We start from the raw sequence: 21,168 nt of genomic DNA on the forward strand, positions 1-21,168 counted from the left end.
GGGTCATGGGTTCCGGTGTTAGGGTGGGGCTCTATTGATTATATAGTGAAAATGCATTGATTCTATGAAAATCTTCTTCTTTGCTACTGGAGATTATTTAAACAAACCAAGTGCATGGTTATGATGCATAAGGATGCCTTTTCAAAAATTGTGAATTTCATGGCCCCAGGGTCAGGGGTTCCGATGTTAGGGTGGGGCTCTATTGATTATATATTGAAAATGCATTGATTCTATGAAAATCTTCTTCTTTGCTACTGGAGATTATTTAAACAAACTAAGTGCATGATTATGATAGGCAAGGATGCCTCTTCCAAAATTTTTAAATACATGGCCTCAGTTTTTGGGGTTCTTGAGGGGGGGGGGGGGGAGGGGGGCTCTATTGATTATATAGTGAAAATGCATTAATTCTATTAATTAATCTTTAACTAATCCTGTCTGCTCCTTAGTGTTGAGCTGATAAATAAATTGCTTAGCTGTGATGAAGATGGGAGCTTAGAACAGAATTTTTAAATCTTGTGGTCCTAGGGTCAGGGGTTCTGGCATAACGAGGAAGGGGGGGGGGGGTCTTTTGATAATATATTGGAAAAGTGTTAATTCTTTGAAGTCCATAGTTATGATGATGAGGGTAACTCTTCCAAATTTGTAAATTTCTTGACCTTTGGTCTTGGGTTCTGGTGTTAGGGTAAGGCTTTGTTGAATCTGTAGTGAAAATGCATTGTACCTGTGAAATTCTTCTCTGCTGCTGGGCATATCGAAAGCAAACTGAGTAAAAAGTTTAAATGATATAAGTAAGCGTATTTCTACCAGATTTTTGAACATCTGGACAATTTGTCTAAGCATTCTGGTCCTGGACAGGGCTCTATTAATTTGTATTCTACTGAGAGAAGTTATTCCCCTTTTCCATTCACCTTTGATAATTAATCACTGTAAATAATGTATTTGAAAGATTAATAGAATAAGATAATTATGCAAGAATGTTTATCGTATAATTCAAAAAGTACTTTCTTAGTTTTAATAATCAGGCAGACCTGTAAGTAATAGGTAAATAAAAATGAGACAAAAATAACTTATCTTATTAAAAGTTCTTCAAAGACCATAAGAGAGGTCAATGCTAGAGGTCTTAATATGGGTTTAAAAATAGTACAGAAGCACTAATAGTTTGTTAATAGTCTGCATGGTGATAATATTAAGTGGGGGACATATTAGAACTTAAGTTATGAGTTGATACTGAATACTAGACTAATTATTTTGTTGATCCTGATCTTCCTACTTCTCTTGCTTTAGGGCAACAAAGCATCTTCTGTCAGTGTATTAAACTTCTAAATTGTTGTGTTATACTCAGGTGACCGTTAAGGACCTTGGGCCTCTTGTTTTTAGTTTAGGCCTGAGTGAACAAGACTTGGTATGCATGCCAGGGCAAATGGAACAAAGTTAAGAAAATGTCAACAATGATAAACTGTTTTTCTGAAAACTTCTTTGAGATTTCGTATATGATTTTAGTTGGTATTGCAGATTGAAATATATCTTGAGCACTTGTCTTTGTATTTCTACCCTGTTCTGGACCAACCGGAAAATGGCCAGACCTGTTTCTCTGAGTCTGCCATCAGGGTTATTTCGACTATAAATTGATTGATTGTATGTTGTTTTACATCCCATTCAAGACCCTTCCATTCATTTAGAGATGTCACTTAAGGGCTTCAAAGTCAGACCCATACTTGGCACTCAGGGCCATTGAGTATTGAGGGTTCTTTATTATGCCAAGCCTATGGTGACATGGGACCTCAATTTTTAAGGTCTCATCAGATGGATCTGTGACTTTCGTCTCTAGTGCTGGGCGCTTGGTGAAGGACCACTACGTATGTTTACACCTTAGGTTTGAAGCGGCATGGAGAACGAGAATTGAACCTGGGCCTCTCTATCATGAAGCAAACGTGCTATCACTTACTTAGCTACTTTGACAAGATACTACTTGTACTTATAGACAGATCCCCCTCGGCCTTCCTTCCTCCATGTACAGATCAAGGATTTCATTTTTATTGTGAATCTCTTTAACTTAAATATATTGAAGATTTAATACATTAAAAAAATCAAAATTAGTTTGAAAAAGGCAAATTATCAGAAAAATCTTTATCACTGAAAAAAGGTATATATTTCCATTTACATTTAGACCCCTCTAAGATATTTTGTGTAAAATTCAGTGAACTTACTTCACATCACTAAAATGTGTCATCATCCCTTGTCTTTGGAGAGTTGCTTGCTCATTATACTACTGAATTGTCAGAGACAAAGGAGACACTGTAGCTGCTATAATCTTGCAGGTGACCCAAGGAACCCTCAGTGCCATTTGCCCTTTAAATTTTTTCAGTGAAAGAATTTAAGGACCCTCTATACACCAATGAAAAATGTTTCGGGGGTTCTGAGAAAATCATACCATATAAAGATATAAATATGGAGTTTATCTATTTAATTTTCAACATAGGGTACCTGCCAATTACCCCCAGGAAAAACACTGACAAAGATAATGAAGTGGTGGTGAACTGATATCACTGTTGCTTACTTAAATGGGAAAAATGCATGCAAATAGAGTGTTCAATTAATTCAACTAGGAAAAATGACATGTTTAGAATGCTTGAATTGATTCCAAATTGAATAATAAACTTAAGATTTCAATTTATTTCATTTTACATCTAAGGGCAGATCACTTTAACTACATAAAAATACCATGGAAATGGAACTCTTTAGTGTGCAGTGTATAGAGGGTTAATGAAAGAATTAAATGCCCTTATAAATTACTCTCTTGATTGTAGAAAAGAAAGAGAAACAGATATTTGGGAATTCTGGCCCTGCAAATGAGGAGAAAGAAGAAAATGATGAATCAACAGCAGAAAATGTTGAAGGTAAATGAGTAGGCCAAGATAAATAAATAGTGTGTTTCCTATGCCAACCTGAGAAAAAATAGGGTAGGTAGGTAGGGAAAACATTTTATTTTATTTTAATATTTTATCGGCATGCATGCTATCATTTTCCCCCGGGGAAATTGCTGTCAAAACATTTCTGATTAATGTGTATAAGATATGCATTTTCTGAAACACGGAAGTGATTGAGATTACGATTTCTAATACATAATAGTGAAACTTGAATAGTTTACTCCTGGAAAAATATCTGCTGATAAATTTTTTAGGGTCGGTTGGGGAACCAAAAACACAATTTATTTATCTAGGCCTTATTAGGGGCACTGCATCAAGATGCTGGTATTGTCCTATAGTTCTGTAAAAATGGAAACATTGTGGTGGTTTTAAGGACATATGCAATGTACATGTACACATACTTTACAACAGGTCCGGCAAAATCTCTTGATTTAGCTATATAGCTTGATTTAGCTATATAGCTTTATTAAGCTATTCAGAATAGCTTGATTTAGCTATTTTATCACACTTTTTTCTCAAATGTATTATTTTCTCAGCATGCACAAAAAGTCGCACCTTGGTGCAACGATAATATTCAACCTTGAACTCTTCTGAAAATAATGCATGTAAAAATCACTCATCAAATTGTGTCTCCTTAAGGGACTTTGTACTCAAAGTTCTAAAAGTTTTGGGGGCTATATAAAGCAATTGATACAGTTAGATCTCAAATGAAATTATAAAGGAGGTAAATTATGGTCAACAAGATAATTGATTGGTAATAATTCAGTACAATGAGAAGCAATCATACTTATCCATGCCTCAACGCACAAGGTAGTGTACAGTTACCCAAACAATGGAAATTCATCTTTTGCTTAAAAGTATTCAAATGCTGCAATGTTGGAACTATCTTTGATTTTGGTTGTTGTTTTGATAGCCCATAGTACATATATGAATAGTCAAATACTTGCGACTTTTTGTCTATTTTGCACAAATAACATTTTTGTTAAAAACTGCATATAAGTAGCTTTATCAAGCTATGTTGAATAGCGTAATAAAGCTATATAGCTATTTCAAGCTATATAGGGCCATCATTAAAAATATCTTTGTTTCCCCTAACCCGACCCTAAAATTTCAAGTTGAGTAGGTAGGTAGGTAAATTATTTTTTTTCTGACAGCAGTTTTGAAAATACATTCCGAAAATTGAATAATATCTCTATAAATAAGAAAGAACAAAAGAAACCGATTTTTAAACCGAATATCATACAAATGAAATTTAAAAGCAACATGTATGGTAAATTAATTCACAAATATTATTCATTTGAACTTGTGAAATATCTCAGGCCAGCGTAAATTTATTGAAATTGAATTTTTACAAAAAGACAAGATTCGCAAATACTCAACCATCGGCCATCCGAATATATATTTTTCAAACCTACTATCATCTTCGAGTGCTTACACAGATAAAATGTCAAGGGCCTTGCGTGGCGAAGTGATTCTAGTGTTCCGTTTTGAAGTCACGACGTAATTCAGGAGCTTATTCCAAGTCACAGATCCCGACGTGGGGCATGGAAACTAGTCAGTCAAATGAGACCGTAAAAAAACGTAGAGCCATGCAGTGTCACAGTATACATGTTGATGTTGGCACGATAAAGATCCCTTACTGATGCTTTATGATCATTGGCCATAAGTGCCGAGAAAAAGTCTAAATTAGGAGCCCTCCACCAGGCAGGTGTTCAAATGTCTACCCAGCAATTTTTAAAAGTATTTTAAAGCAAAGAAACAAACTATTTTACACTTAATACACTGGACGTCTCAGGAAGCCGTACCATAAGCCAACTTTAAAGATTTCAACACTATTTGAAAAGAGAGTACCTGTATAAACAATATTTAATTCAACCAAACCATATTAAAAATGATTAAAGTTTCATATATCTAATGTTATTGTCACGAAGTTTACCCCATAAATAAAAGGAATGAAGTAACGACATCCGAATTATATTCATCAAGATGAATTAATTATACAAAGATATTTACAAATCCTATGGTCCTATATAGTAAAAATAGAATCATACATGAAGTGTTTTTTTAGATCGAAATGAATGAAATGGATCGAGTGAAATTTATTGATATGCATACACAAATTGGGCCCCTCTTCTGCTCATGAGGCAGGCTTCGCCATGCTTACTACGTAAGTTAATTTTAGAAGACACATTTGTAAATACCATCTTAACACTCCTTAGTCATGGTATATTTTTAATTCACGAAATGATTCAAGAGTGTAGGATTCTAATAAGTTAAATATGTATATTAAGACTGATAGATCGCCGTTGTTTTATAACACTAAATAACCCTCTGTGGCCACATGTGGGTGCCAAATGAGAGTAAAACAAAAGCTGCCGTTCTGATAAAAAACCAATTTTGGTGAAATTGTGTTTGATAAAGTTGATAAACAATAAAAATAAATGTTTGAATAATCTTATTAAAAAAACTTTTCAGTCGGCACGATTTAAGTGGGTCGGTCGCGTTAGGGGAAACAAACCTATTTTTTATTTTGGCCTAGCTTAATCAAGAGATTGTGCTGGACTTGTGCAATGTACTTTTCTCACTGATAATTTTCCAAGATATTCTTAGTTTAAAATCATAGTATCACCAGATGTTCTTAGATAAAAAAAAATCACAGGGATTTTCCACTGCATTTTGGGAATGGTGCCTAGGCCCTTGGAATTTGGAATTTAATGACATTTTATCACCAATTGGGAAATTATGACATGACAATTTTAAAAAAAAAATACTTATGATGAATAAATTTGAGCTCATTTATTTATTTAGAGCTTTTAATCAAAGAGTAGATTAATCAACACATCACTAGAACAATGCATCTTCAAATTTTAGTAATTCTTCTGATTTACAACTCCAACTGTAAAACAGAGTTATTCTATTAGGAAAAAGGAAGGTTTAAGTGAGCTTTTCTGATCGAAATCTGTCCTTGTCTGTCGTCATTGGCGTTGTTAAACTTTTCACATTTTCATCTTCTTCTCCAGAACTACTGGGCCAATTTAAATCAAACTTGGTACAAAGTATCCTTGGGTGAAGGGGATTAATTTTGTTCAAATGAAGGGCAACGCCCCCTCCAAGGGTAGATAATAACAAAATAGCAAAAAATTAATGGCATTATTGAAAAATCTTCTTCTCAAGAACCAATGGGCCAGGAAATATGAAACTAATGTGAAATTATTGTCAGGTAGTGTAGACTCAAATTTGTTCAAATCATGACCCCCAGGGGTAGGGTGGGGCCACAATGGACGATCAAAGTTTTACATAGCAATACATAGGAAAAATCTTCTTCTCAAGAACAGCAAAGCTATGATTGGTCATATTTATATGGAAGCATCCTCAGGTGTTGTAGATTCAAGTTAGTTCAAATCATGACCTCCAGGGGTAGGGTGGGGCCACAATGGATGATCAAAGTTTTACATAGAAATATATAGGAAAAATCTTTAAAAATCTTCTTCTCAAGAACAGCAAAGCCATGATGAGGCATATTTATATGGAAGCATCCTGAGGTAGTGTAAATTCAAGTTTGTTCAAATCATGACCCCGGGGGTAGGGCGGGGCCACAATGGAGGATCAAAGTTTTATATAGAAATATATAGGAAAAATCTTTAAAAATCTTCTTCTCAAGAACAGCAAAGCCATGATGAGTCATATTTATATGGAAGCATCCTCAGGTAGTGTAGATTCAAATTTGTTCAAATCATGACCCCCGGGGGTAGGGTGGGGCCACAATGGAGGATCAAAGTTTTACATAGAAATATATAGGAAAAATCTTTAAAAATCTTCTTCTCAAGAACAGCAAAGCCATGATGAGTCATATTTATATGGAAGCATCCTCAGGTAGTGTAGATTCAAATTTGTTCACATCTTGACCCCCGGGGGTAGGGTGGGGCCACAATGGAGGATCAAAGTTTTACATAGAAATATATAGGAAAAATCTTTAAAAATCTTCTTCTCAAGAACAGCAAAGCCATGATGAGGCATATTTATATGGAAGCATCCTCAGGTAGTGTAGATTCAAATTTGTTCAAACCATGACCCCCGGGGGTAGGGTGGGGCCACAATGGAGGATCAAAGTTTTACATAGAAATATATAGGAAAAATCTTTAAAAATCTTCTTCTCAAGAACAGCAAAGTCATGATGAGTCATATTTATATGGAAGCATCCTCAGGTAGTGTAGATTCAAGTTTGTTCCAACCATGACCCCCGGGGTAGGGCAGGGCCACAATGGAGGGTCAAAGTTTTACATAGAAATATAAAGGAAAATATCTTCTTCTGAAGAACTGCAAACCATGATTAGTCATTTTGATATGGAAGCATCCTCAGGTAGTGTAGATTCAATTTTGTTCAAATGATGACCCCCAGGGGTAGGGTGGTGCCCAATGGGGGAAGGAAAGTTTTACATAAGAACATATAGAAAAAATATTTCTTCTCAAGGACAGAAAAGCTATGTTTAGTCATATTGATATGGAAGCATCCTCAGGTAGTGTAGATTCAAGTTTGTTCAAACCATGACCCCCGGGGGTAGGGCGGAGCCACAATGGAGGATCAAAGTTTTACATAGAAATATAAAGGAAAATATCTTCTTCTGAAGAACAGAAAAGCTATGTTTAGTCATATTGATATGGAAGCATCCTCAGGTAGTGTAGATTCAATTTTGTTCAAATGATGACCCCCAGGGGTAGGATGGGGCCCAATGGGGCATGGAAAGTTTTACTTAAGAACATAGAGAAAAAATATTTCTTCTCAAGAACAGAAAAGCTATGTTTAGTCATATTGATATGGAAGCATCCTCAGGTAGTGTAGATTCAAGTTTGTTCAAATGATGACCCCTGGGATAGGGAGGAGCCACAATGAGGGATCAAATTTTTACAAAGGAATATATGGGAATTTTTTTTAAAAAATCTTCTCAAGTACAACAAAGCCATTTGTTATATTGACATGGAAGCATCATCAGGTAGTTTAAAATTCAAGCCCCCCTCCTCCCCCCCCCCCCCCCCCCCGGTCTTTTCAATACTGAACTGATTGTGCTTTTGCCTAGCCAATGTGCTCAGGTGAGCGATGTGGCCCATGGGCCTCTTGTTTTTAATGATGATTTATTCAGCAGACTTCTAGATGTATCTGTAGACAATTCCCCGTGATTATACTCGGGCAAGGTGATACAAAGAAGCATTCATACTATTTGTTATAGATTAAAATTTCAGAACTTGGTATTTAAGTAATACAAGTCATAGTTTTAATTAAACAGACAAATGAGAGAGGGAGAGAGATAGAGAGTTTCTGTTTTAGCCCCCTTTCCACAAATGCATGTACATGTACCTGTGTAAACAAAAATTCTTAATTTTTATCTCAATATGTCAGGCAGTGGAAGTAACCTTTTTTATTTATTAACAAATTCACTTTGTTTGACAGTCATAATCGGGTTTTATTTTCCTGCTTCAAGTTCACCTGAAGTCAACGTGCTTGTCCTGTCAATCAAAATCATTCGACACTGTGCAGGTGTGAAAGTCTACACTGTAGTATTTCCAAGAAGTTATAACATGTTTGATATTTCTAGATCTGATTCCAATTTTTCCAATAAATAGATTAATAAATTAAATAAATTGGGCATAAACACTTCGAATGAATTTGAAACAAACTCCCTGGCCAATTTAAAATACCACCGTTGGCACGTGTATATTTTGAACTACTATTGTTTAATGACTTTTTTAGATGCATGTTTGTTTTGAGACTGAAATTTTTTGTGCTGCAAAATGCGTTATCATCTTTTTGAATATCAGTTTAAAATATACTGGAAATACTGACTGAGTAACCGATCTACGTGGAAAAAGGGGAAGGGGGGGCTCAATCATATTGAATGGCAAACATATAAAGTTATTGTGAAGAAAGGAATTTTTCTCTCTCTAACAATAGAATTTATATATGAATTGTAGTATATTACATGTACATTTAAATAAATATTTTTTAACCACACTATCAATTTAATTCGCTCCAAAGATATTTAATTAACTGGATCTCAGCAGTACTATTTATAATTCTCAGAACTAGTTCTAATAATATATTTCTATAATAATTGAAAAAAAAACGTATTAGTAATATTATAAATACTTTCGTAATTTTGCTGCAGTTGGTAAATTAATTGACGTGGATTATTATTTCTCCATTAAAGACTTGTCGTCTTTAACATAACAACAAAATGTTGCAGTGCTTGAAGTACCCGTATACTGCCCGTATTTATATTTAATTTTTCAGCATTGTTCTACATAGGTATATACTTATAACAACATTTATTTTCCAGAGTAATTTAATTAATAACCTAATAGCTAAGTTAGAATAATATTATAACATACTGTAGATAATTTATTCCCAAAAAATAATGATCTTTTAAACAGGATATGCTAATTATTGAATTTCAAATCCCGTAAATTCTTACTTACAAAAAAGATAAGTCCTTTCACTTAGGAGTTCCAAATGACAGTGAAGACTGAATGCTAAGTGAACGCTGAACGCAAGGTGAACGCAAAGTAAACAAACAGAGAGCGAACGGTGAACGCTTTGTAAACAGTGAACGCGAGCGCACGGTGAATGCAGAACGCAAAACTGTGAACGGAGAGCAAACGGTGAACGCACGGTGAATGAATGGTGAACGCAAGCTGAACGAACGGTGAGCGAACGGAAAAATTGGAAAGTAGAACGTTTCAGGGACTGTAAACTTTTTTCAAAAATTCTTTATCCGATTTATATGCCAGTTATAAAATGATTTGTATTTTAGTGGATCAATCCCTTTAATTTAGGCTTAAAAAATACAACTGACATATAGGCGGACCGACTTATAGGCGAGTATATACGGTACATCAAATATATCAAACTTGTACCATTCACTTTAAAATCATGGATTCCTATTCCCAACAAATAAAAATTGGTTAGGCCATCTTTAAAAAAATTGTTTGGTTGCCCTCTCCCGACCGACTGGATAAAAATGGCCCAGCTGGAAACTTTTTTTAACCTCCAGGAAGCAATTTTTTTTTTTATGCTTTCCAGAAAATAAATTTTGAAAATTCAGCATTGATATTGAAATTTTCTGGAGAAAAAAATTTAATCACCTACCTACCGACCCAGTTTTTTCATCCTGGGTCGGGAGAGGGCAAACAAACATTATTTTAAAGTTGGCCTAATCATGGAAATTGTTAGGAAACCTGAGGTTAATACAACTCATGTAACTACAGGTTAAAGTTAGGCCAAAAAAAATAATAGTCTTGTTTCCTGCTACCTGACCTACCCTATTTTTTTGAACCTGACCCTAAAGTTTTAAGTTCTGGAAGAAAAAAAAAAATAGGGAATTTCTGGAATTTCATTATTCTGTCACCATAATCGATTTCCATGTTAACACAAAACAAGCATTTCATGAAATTCTTGTTTTAAATATGGACTTTCATTATATACCACTGGAGTTGTGCATAAAGACATGAAATTTAATTTTAAAAGACAATATTGACCTGTGACATGTTTTATTTGATCTTGTTCATATCCAAAAAATCGGAAAAAAAAATAAAATGAAAATATAAAATAAAATAATTTTCCTACCTACCTACCCCATTTTTTTCAGACTGGTAGCAGGAAACAAGACTATTATTTTTTTGGCCCTAGTTACTGAATAGTTTCCCAGAACTTTTGTTTTTAATGAACAATTAAAATCTGAAATATTTAATAATGAGGAATTCAATGATTGTGAAGTTAAAATCACTGTGAAATGTTTCAAGGAAGAAAATCATGAAATTTTAGTTAACACCAGGTCCATCTGTCTGTCAATACTTTTAGGTGACACAATAACATAAACACCTAAAAATTAGCCTTTTGGAGTATGAAGAGAGAAACAATTATTTGGTCACCTGAGTCACTTTTCATATTTTCAACTTCTTCTCAAGAACCACTGGACCAATTTCAATCAAACTTGCCACAAAGTATCCTTGGGTGGACGTATTATGTTATGGCATTCATGTCCGTCTGTCTGTCTGTTAGCTTTTCTCGTGTCCGGCTCATAACTTTAATACTATTAGGCCTAGGATTATCAAACTTTGTCAGCTGATACTTCTTGGGTAGAAGGTGTGTCATGCACAAAAAGTAGGTCGCTCTGACCTTTAATGAAGATGCTATGGCCAAATATGGAAAAATCCTGTCCGGCTCATAACTAGAAAACTATTGGACTTAGAATCATCAAACTTGGCCAATTTATGCATCTTAAGTAGAAGGTGTGTCGCGACCTATTTCAAGGTCACTGTGACCTTTAATTTAAGTGAAATTTAAAAAAAAAACCTGTCTTTTTACTATTAGATTACACAATCCCAAAAATGCAAGAGTGTTGCAGTATCCTTATTAAAAAAATGTTAAATCAAGAAAATACTTATTTTTTTCAGTATATACTTTACAGCAATCCACTATAACAAATGTAATGTTACAAGAGAAATTCCACCTCTCCCATGGGTGTAATTATCAAGCACTGGACAAGAAGAATTTGATAACAGAAAATTGCATGTCAAATTAGAGAGAAATTAATGAGTTTAGTGTGAGGAGCTAACTGGTAGAGCACCTCTGATCAAGCAGGTGTTATCTATATCTCTTGGGAACTGGGCAAAAAGAATCAGCCATGTTGGATTAAATAGTTGGCTAGCCTAACTTTTAAAATGAATTTGATGAAAGTAATTAAAACTTATTTGATATTGTATAATAAATTAATTTGATATTGTATAATAAACTAATTTGATATTGTATAATATAATGAAAACTAATAATACTCTGGGGGGGGGGGGGGGGGGGGGTTGGAATCAGCATGCCCGTTGTCCATGTGGATTGCAGCTTAAAACCAGTCTAACATTAAATCTAAAAAAAAAATCAAGTATTAATTTTAAAAAAATGTTTTAATTATGGTAGATAGTCCCTACAAATCTAAGAGTAATGCAGGGACCTTATTAAAAATGTTGCATCAAGATTACACTTTTTTTTTCTTTTTATAAATCTTTGTTTTCAAATATAATTTTCAGAATGACATAAATATGCATTTTTATTGCACTACAAAGCAGATAGTATGTATAGATCCATTCATCCTTTGGGAGTAATGAGTGGACATGCATCCAGTTAAAGATTAATTAATGAGTTCAGTGTAGGAAGGCTAGCTGCCTCAATCATTTCTGTTAGAGGATCTCTGATCAAGCAGCTCTTATCTGTGTCCTTTGGGAATTAGACAAAAGAACTGCTTGTCAGTTTATAGCATATGTCATTTGATGGCCAGCCTTTTATTTTTAATATTAATTTGATATAGATTAAGTTGTTAAGACTAAATTGATATTGTTTAATATGATAATTTTATTTAATTTTTTGAAAATATCAACTAATTCAGAGCATCATGTCTCACAAATCTGAAAGCTGGGGGGAGGGGGGCTGCAGATGGGCATTTGTCAAGCTCTAACACAACCAGTTGATGATCTATAATATAATATTTGTTATAATTAATGCCTACACTATGTATTATAAGGAATGGAAAAATCATTGAAACCCTTACAGAAAAAACCAATAGAAACTTATAAGTGTTTTATACTTCACTTATAAGCAACTTGTAAGTCAAGTATAAGTTTTGAAATTTACTTATAAGTGTACTATAAGTCAAAGTAAGTATAAGTGAGGAACAGATTTTGTTAATACTTCACTTATAAGTGAAGATTAGCCACATATCTGTGAATATTTCACTTATACTTCACTTATAAGTGAAGATCAGCATGGTATTAGCCAGAATAAGCGTGGACTTAGACTTTTTACATTATACTAGACTTCTCTTGAGTTGCATTGTGGGTATTCAAGCTAACCAATCAGAAACTTTGTCTCTGCAGAGATAAACAACAAGAATTTGAAACTGAGTTAGTCTCTGTGAAAGGATGTTGTTGGAGATTTCAAATTTATTTTGAGTATGCCTTCACATCAGGTTCAACAAGTAGGTTCTATTCACATCATCTTTTTATTTTAACTTCCTTTGCCTAAAATTTTGAATCAATTGACTCAGTTGCTTTCAGATTTCATAAATTTGAAGAAGCCTCAAGGTCATTAAATCTTAACTGATTTCTTTTTGTCCAACATTTTTGTTTGTAAACTGAAATAATATATAAAGTTTGCATCATCAAAGAATGTCATATGAGAAGGAATTTTTTTTTCATAAAATGTTAACTTGATTATTTCATCTTAGTGCAGATGCATATGTATTTGTAAAAAAAAAAATTTTGAACATCATGCAACCCCTGCATGATAGGAAGTTCTAAATTAAAATCTTCAAGGCAGTGCTGTACTTCACTTATATGTGACTTATAAGTGACTCATACTTGATAAAGTATGAAGGGCTAATACTTGACTTATAAGTCACTTATAAGTGACTATACTTGCATAAAGCAAAAGTGGCTAATACTTGGCTTATAAGTCACTTATAAGTCAAGCACTTCATTTGCATATAAATCCTAATGAGTCACTAATCAGTCACTTATAAGTTAAATGTATCAGTGAAGTATAAGTCCAGTATAAACAACTTATAAGTAAAAGAATAAACCACTTATAAGTCACTTATCAGATATTTCTGTAAGGGAACCCTTGTATCAAAGTTGACATGATTTTGTTGCACTCTAAACTGTTTATGACAATTGAACAATATTTGACGGGCGTATCATGCTGTGGCGGGGCACTTTATTTTTTTATGAAATATTTTTATCAAACTTAATATGCTGATATGCATTTGTGAGAACTATTCAACTGCATCAAAAACATCTGACATTGAAGTTTCATGTGACCTTTATCTCACTTTTCTTAAATTTGCATTTTGCTTAATTTTAAAGAAACCATTTAAGATATATTTATGTAAGCTTATGCACTTATACATAATTTGGTGAGAATTAATCATCTATATCCAACTTTTTAGATCTCATTTTCAATTTTAAAGAAATTATTTAAGATATTCTCATCAAATTTCATACACTAATTAGGGGTGGGACGATATACCGATACACCGATACATACCGATATTTTCTGCTAAGATACGGTTTACGATACATGCATTAAAATATCGGTACGAAACGATACACGAACGACCTATCGTTGTCCTTGGAAAATGGCGGCTTGTACGAAGCGAAGAGATATTGATATTGACTATACGCTTTAGAACTAATAAGTCGTAGATAAGGGGTAAAACATTTTCACTTTTAAGCATCCTTGGAAGATGGGACAAGAAAAGTTCCGTATGTAAAGCCGCTAAAGTGTGTGATATACAGAAAGTATCGGTTCCCCAACAGTTGATATTATTAACAGATTAATTGTTAGTCCATCTGGCACTAACAGCTCATAACAAAGCATTGATTCTCTAATTTCAAGAATTTAAAATTTTGAAACAAATTGCAAATTAATTATTTTTGTAAACTCAACTTGGTTACAGACTTTCAGCAATTAATAATAATGTACATTTGATGTTTTTTTAATGAATTTTTAGTGTTCTTGATGGACTACACAACTATTTGTAAACAACTTGTTTATAGACATTTGGCAATACGTACAAGTAATATTGTTTTTGTAAATATTTAGTCAATGACACTGATGAACTTCAAGTATTAATTTCAAATCACGTATGATTTGATATAGAATAATTTGTTGATTTATTTTCAAGAAAAAAAATGAAAACAAATACTAAGTTTTTCAAATAGTTTTATAATTTATCATAATATCGAGATACGTATCGTATCGTGTTATATGTATCGAGATACGTATCGTATCGCAAGATCTGTGTATCGTCCCACCCCTAACACTAATATAAATACTCATGTTGCATTACTAATATACCCTTGGTGGGGCATTCATGTCCCATGGACATATTTCTAGTTATTGATAAAGCCAAAATATTGTTTATAAAGCTTTTGAAATCTATTCACTGTATAGCATTCTATCTTAAGTGAGGGGTATAACAAAACAATTATAGACTTGGATTTTGGCAACATTTAATTTAATGGACCTGAAGGTGAAAATGTTGCCCTTGGTCTGAAGCCTTGGGCAACATTTTCACCTTCAGGTCCAACAAATCATATATTACCCTCATACCCAGTCAATAACTGTATATTGATGCCCACAACTGTTCAGCTGTGACATCACAGACTGCCAAAAGCTGTGATATTAAACAGAGGCAAATAAAAAAGTCAAAGAAAATGTAATAATCAGAAAATTCATTGTTTTTCACTCCTGCAAATAAAACAAAAAATATGTTCCGCTCGTGAAATAAATTCTATAACTACATTGAATACATGTATCCTTTGTATATGTCACATTGCTTGTTCCTTATATGTGATATGGTTGACACTTCTACTTAATATCATCAAACAATCAAATAAATATAGCATTAAAAGAATTGCTTTTTGGGGTAAATTTACAGGGGGAAAAGGCAGCGTTTTCATCCTGTTCATTCATTCAAAGCAGTGCTGAAAAGTTAAACAACTATGGTGCCTTTGACAATCAAACAGAGAATTTAGAAAGACATAACAAGACCCATGTAATTAAAAAGCCTGATGAATGTAACATCTGTGGGAAAACATTTAATTGTCCACGTGAGTTACGGAGACACATGAGGACACATACAGGTGATAAACGTTATAAATGTGATAAGTGTGGGAAAACTTTAAGTCGCTCAGGTCACTTATTGAGGCACATGAAGACACATACAGGTGAAAAACCTTTTAAATGTGATTTGTGTGAGAAAGCATATTATGAAAAGTCAGACTTAAATATGCACTTAAGGACACACACGTGTGATAAACAATACAAATGTAATATATGTGGGAGAGTGTTCTCCACTTCTGGAAACTTGATCAGGCACATGAGGACGCATACAGGTGTTAAACCTTATAAATGTGATGTGTGTGGGAAGGCATTCTCTGTATCTGGTGTCTTACAGAGACACAAGAAGATACATACAGGCGAAAAACATTACAAATGTGATATATGTCAGAAAATGTTCAGAGAAAAGTCAGAATTAAAAGAGCATCTGAGGACACACACAGATGAAAAACCATGTAAGCGGAACCCGTATAAATGTGATGTTTGTGGAAAGTTTGTATCATATCATTTGCAGAGACACATGAGGATACATGCTGCTAAAAGATATTATAAATGTAATATGTGTCGGATAATTTTCAGAGCAAAGTCAATTTTAAAGATGCATTTTAGGACACACACAGGTGTTCTGGACCAGTTTTCTTTTCAAACATCAGACTCTTTACAACACCCAAGGTCATGCAGAGGTGAAAAATTTTCAAAGTGTGATAAGGTATGCAGTCATTCAAATAATATACAGAGACACAATAGCACATACTTGGGAAAAGATCCAGATAAATGTGAAGTTTGTGGGAAGGTGTTTAGTAAATTAGTGTATTTACGGAGACACAAGAAGATACATACAAGTGAAAAACCTCATAAATGTGACAAGTATGGGAAAGAATTCAGTGAAAAAGAGCATGTGTGTCAGGAGCCATTCATTGAAAATATTGATTTAGAAAGACACGAGAGGACACAGGAATGTAAAAACCCATTTGTTGATATGGGCAGGAGGGTGAGTCATCAAATTGGGCAATTTGACAAACAAATAAGGATTTCTACAGATAGAAGATCCAGCATGTGCCAAGTGTGTGGAAAAATGGTCACTTGCATGGGGACACACAGTGAAAATGGGCATGTGTGTCAGGAGCCATTCATTGAAAATATTGATTTAGAAAGACACGAGAGGACACAGGAATGTAAAAACCCATTTGTTGATATGGGCAGGAGGGTGAGTCATCAAATTGGGCAATTTGACAAACAAATAAGGATTTCTACAGATAGAAGATCCAGCATGTGCCAAGTGTGTGGAAAAATGGTCACTTGCATGGGGACACACAATGAAAATGGGCATGTGTGTCAGGAGCCATTCATTGAAAATATTGATTTAGAAAGACACGAGAGGACACAGAAATGTAAAAACCCATTTGTTGATATGGGCAGGAGGGTGAGTCATCAAATTGGACAATTAGACAAACAAATAAGGATTTCTACAGATAGAAGATCCAGTATGTGCCCAGTGTGTGGAAAGATGGTCACTTGCATGGGGACACAGAGTGAAAATGGGCATGTGTGTCAGGAGCCATTCATTGAAAATATTGATTTAGAAAGACACGAGAGGACACAGAAATGTGAAAACCCATTTGTTGATATGGGCAGGAGGGTGAGTCATCAAATTGGGCAATTAGACAAACAAATAAGGATTTCTACAGATAGAAGATCCAGTATGTGCCCAGTGTGTGGAAAGATGGTCACTTGCATGGGGACACACATTAGGACACAGATGCATCAGAAATCTTATAATTGTATTTTGTGTGAGAAGACCTATAATCTTAAACATTCCTTGAAGAAACACATAATGACACACACAGGTGAAAAACCTTGTAAATGTGATGTGTGTGGGAGGGCATTCAAGGAAGCCTGGCTCTTACAGAGACACATGATGATACATACAGGTGATAAACCTTATAAATGTGATGTGTGTTGGAAGGCATTCAACAGATTAGGTACCGTACAAATACACATGAAGACACATACAGGTGATAAACCTTCTAAATGTGGTGTGTGTGGGAAGGCATTCATGCGACTATGGCACTTAAAGAGACACATAATAACACATAAAGATGAAAAACCAAATAAGTGTAATGAGAAGGCATTCAACCAATCAAGACAATTACAGAGACACTTAGGATTACATACTAGTGAAAAACGTTATCAGTGTGATGTATGTGGAAAATTGTTCAAGGAAAAAGGTACCTTAATGATACACATGAGGATACACACAGGTTATAAACCTTATAAATGTGATGTGTGTGGGAAGCTATTTATCCAATCAGGAGGCTTTAAAAAACACCAAAGAACTCACACTGGGGAAAAACCTTATAAATGTGATATGTGTGGAAAGACATTTACGGATTCAAGCAATTTACTAAGACACAAAATGACGCATACAGGTAAAAAGCCATTTAAATGTAATGTGTGTTTGATGACTTTTCGCCAATCAGAACACTTAAAGACACACCTAAGGACACGTCATACAGGTGAAAAACTATATTGAATAGATGTCTGTGGACACAAGAGATGTACAGTTGTGTAAAGTGTACATGAAGACAGCTTCACTAGATTCACTTGTATGAAGATATGATGCAAACGTGTGAAGCTCTCTAAAACAGTCAATTGTGTGGGAATGCTGTTCATCAAGCAAAATTAAAGAAACAATTTAGAAAACATATTGATATTCATGGAGGAAAGCCTGTTGCATTTGACAATGGAAAGTTATTCACTTGATCTCAACATCAGTGGAAAAGGATTAGTTGTAAAAGTACACTTGAAAGACACTTGAAGACACATTTGTAAGAAAAAAAATTAAATATGTGTTTGAAGGAATTCAAGTTCACAGAGAGTGTATAGAGACACATGAAAATACAAATAGGAGAAAAACATTGTAATGATGGGTGCTAAAAGCAATAGTTGAAAAGACACAGTTGAAAATACACGTAGAAACATACAGGTGAAAAGATTTGTGAGGGTACTGCGGGGAGGTGTACATTGACAATGGATGCTTAAAACATTAAAACCCATACTGGTAAAAATTAATGAGAAAGCATTTATTCAGATAGGACATTTGAAGAGACATGAAACCCACAGAAAGCCCTAGAAGTGTGATTTGTTTCTGCGAAAGTTCAGTGAAAAAAAAACAACTGAAAAGGTAACATAAGAACACTTTAAAAATGATGTTTTATGAGAAGGTTCAGAGTAATTAGATATTAATTAAATACATGGCAATGTATAAGGAAAAACTATTTTTTGAAAGTGTTTTGATGAACATTGTGGAATTAAAGAAAACAAACCTTGTAAATTTGATTTACATGTATGTACGGGAGTATTCAATGAAAATGGCAGCATTAAAGGTCAAATTCATACATAACCATGTGTTAAAAGACATTTTAATAGAAAACGAAAACTTCATTTTTCTATGTAGAATGCTACTTGTAGATACTAGTTACCATATGTGTTATATATATTCTTTTAAAAAGCATGACTGTCAGAATTCTAAATCATGTTGAAGTCAGTGAGATTTGTTTCTTTTAAGGAAGCTCTAAACACTAACAAAAAGTGCTTTTTAGGTCACCTCGACGAAGTTGAGATGAGCTTATGCTATACCCCCGGCGTCGGCGTTAGTGTCGACGTCCCGGTAAAAGTTTTAGGAGCAAGTCCATTACCAGGTAACTAAAAGCCCTACCTGGACCAAACTTACATGGATGATGCATCAAGGGATGGAAACTACCACACTTGCTTCGGATGCTGGCTCTGACCTAGATTTTCCACATGAGTGACCAGGTTAAAGTTTTTGGAGCAGGTCCGTTCCCAAGTAACTATAAGCCCTACCTGGACCAAACTTGCATGAATGATGCATCTAGGAATGGACACTACCACACTTGCTTCGGATGCTGGATCTGACCTACATTTTCAAGGTGAGTGACCAGTTTAAAGTTTTTGGAGCAGGTCCATTCCCAAGTAACTATAAGCCCTACCTAGACCAAACGGCTCAACTAGGATATATGGATAAGGGCATGAATGATGCATCAAGGGCTGGACACTACCACACTTGCTTTTGATGCCGGATCTGACCTAGATTTTTTAGATGAGTGACAAGGTTAAAGATTTTGGAGCAGGTCCGTTCCCAAGTAACTATAAGCCCTACCTGGACCAGACTTGCATGGATGATGCATCCAGGCATGGACACTACCACACTTGATTGGGATGCTGGATTTGACCTAGATTTTTCGCATGAGTGACAAGGTTAAAGATTTTGGAGCAGGTCCGTTCCCAAGTAACTATAAGCCGTACCTGGACCAAACTTTCATGGATGATGCCTCCAGGGATGTACAGTAATTCACCTGCTTCGGATGCTGGATCGGACCTAGATTTTCCACATGAGTGAATGTTAGCCATATTTTAACCAAATTAGCAGGGATGATGTATCTAGGGATGAATACTTCAAGACTTGCTTTGGATTCTGAATGTGACCTACATTTTCCAGATGAGTGACCAAGATAATTTTTTCGAGTAGCTATATAATATTATGGCCTGTTATGATAAACTTTGTATAGATGGTGCATCTAAGGATGAAAACTTCCAGACTTGCTTTGGATGTTGGAACTGACCAAAATTTTCTTGAGTAGTAAACAGGTTAAAAGTTTTTGAGCAGGTCTATTTCCAAGTAACTATAAGTCCTACTTAAATCAAACTTGCATGGATATTGATCTTTGGATGTACACTAAATGGGAAAAAAATATGATGCGTAATTTGCATTACTTATAAATAACATTCGTCGAGTTGAACTTCGTAATCCTTGATTACCTATGTTTGAACTTGGAGAAAAATAAATCATATAAAGGTGTGCATATTGAGTCTACTTAGTTCATTTCAACATAGGGTACCTGTCTTATTTCCGCAGGAAAAATGTTCAAAGCGATGAACTATTCATGAGCAGAAATCACTGTTGTTTACCAACATTGGGAAAATTAATGGAAAATATGAACTCAATTACCTATTCTCTGTCTATTATAATGCTAGGAATATTCTGATCTATTACAAATTGTGTAATTAACTGTAAATACATGTAATCGTTTTTTCTATCATACTTCTAGGGCAGATCACTCTAACTGCATGAAACTACCCTGTAAGTAGAACTCTATTGTGTGCAGTGTTAAGAGCTTCCTTAATACGAGAAAGAGATATTACATTAGGACATATGGGAATACATGTATATGAGAAAGAACTCTTATATATATTATGTTTTGGAAGAGTTGGACAGGACATCATGTATGATAACATAAATGCATGTATAATGTATGTTGGTAAACCTCAACAATTAAATTTTTATTCTTTTAACTTTTCCATTGTATATTTCATTTTGACGTATCATCGAGGTATACTAACGGGATAAGCACCTTCTTCAGCGCCATGTTTATTTCATCAAAACACACAAGTTTATGTTTGTATAATGGGAGAAACAGATCCCATAACCTGTGCTTGTTAGTAACAAATTTTCTCACACTCGAGACTCTTGAAAATTTAAAAAGATAAGGAACTCAAGTT

At 34.4% G+C, this 21,168-nt stretch overlaps 1 protein-coding gene across 1 annotated transcript; it reads left to right on the forward strand.

Annotated features, from left to right (window-relative positions):
- The first annotated feature begins 1,681 nt into the window (after positions 1–1,681).
- LOC133201011 (zinc finger protein 91-like) lies at positions 1,682–20,965 on the forward strand. The gene is made up of 4 exons (XM_061336814.1): positions 1,682–1,702; positions 1,794–1,856; positions 2,808–2,897; positions 15,407–20,965. Exons 1-4 carry the CDS (start codon positions 1,682–1,684, stop codon positions 18,119–18,121), a joined length of 2,889 nt encoding a protein of 962 aa, XP_061192798.1. The 3' UTR covers positions 18,122–20,965.
- Positions 20,966–21,168: the final 203 nt, after the last annotated feature.

This window comes from Saccostrea echinata, unplaced genomic scaffold (assembly GCF_033153115.1).
Source record: "Saccostrea echinata isolate AGI-Se365-2 ecotype Australia unplaced genomic scaffold, CSIRO_AGI_Sech_v1 ptg000042l, whole genome shotgun sequence".
Classification (NCBI taxonomy): domain Eukaryota; kingdom Metazoa; phylum Mollusca; class Bivalvia; order Ostreida; family Ostreidae; genus Saccostrea; species Saccostrea echinata.

What these genes read in the sequence shown, in the direction of transcription:
- LOC133201011 (XM_061336814.1), top strand. Translation starts at nt 1,682, where the DNA reads ATGTCACTTAAGGGCTTCAAA. An exon ending in TGTCACTTAAGGGCTTCAAA is followed by an intron (nt 1,703 to 1,793) that starts GTCAGACCCATA and finishes TCAATTTTTAAG; the next exon opens with GTCTCATCAGATGGATCTGT. An exon ending in AACAGCAGAAAATGTTGAAG is followed by an intron (nt 2,898 to 15,406) that starts GTAAATGAGTAG and finishes GTAAATTTACAG; the next exon opens with GGGGAAAAGGCAGCGTTTTC.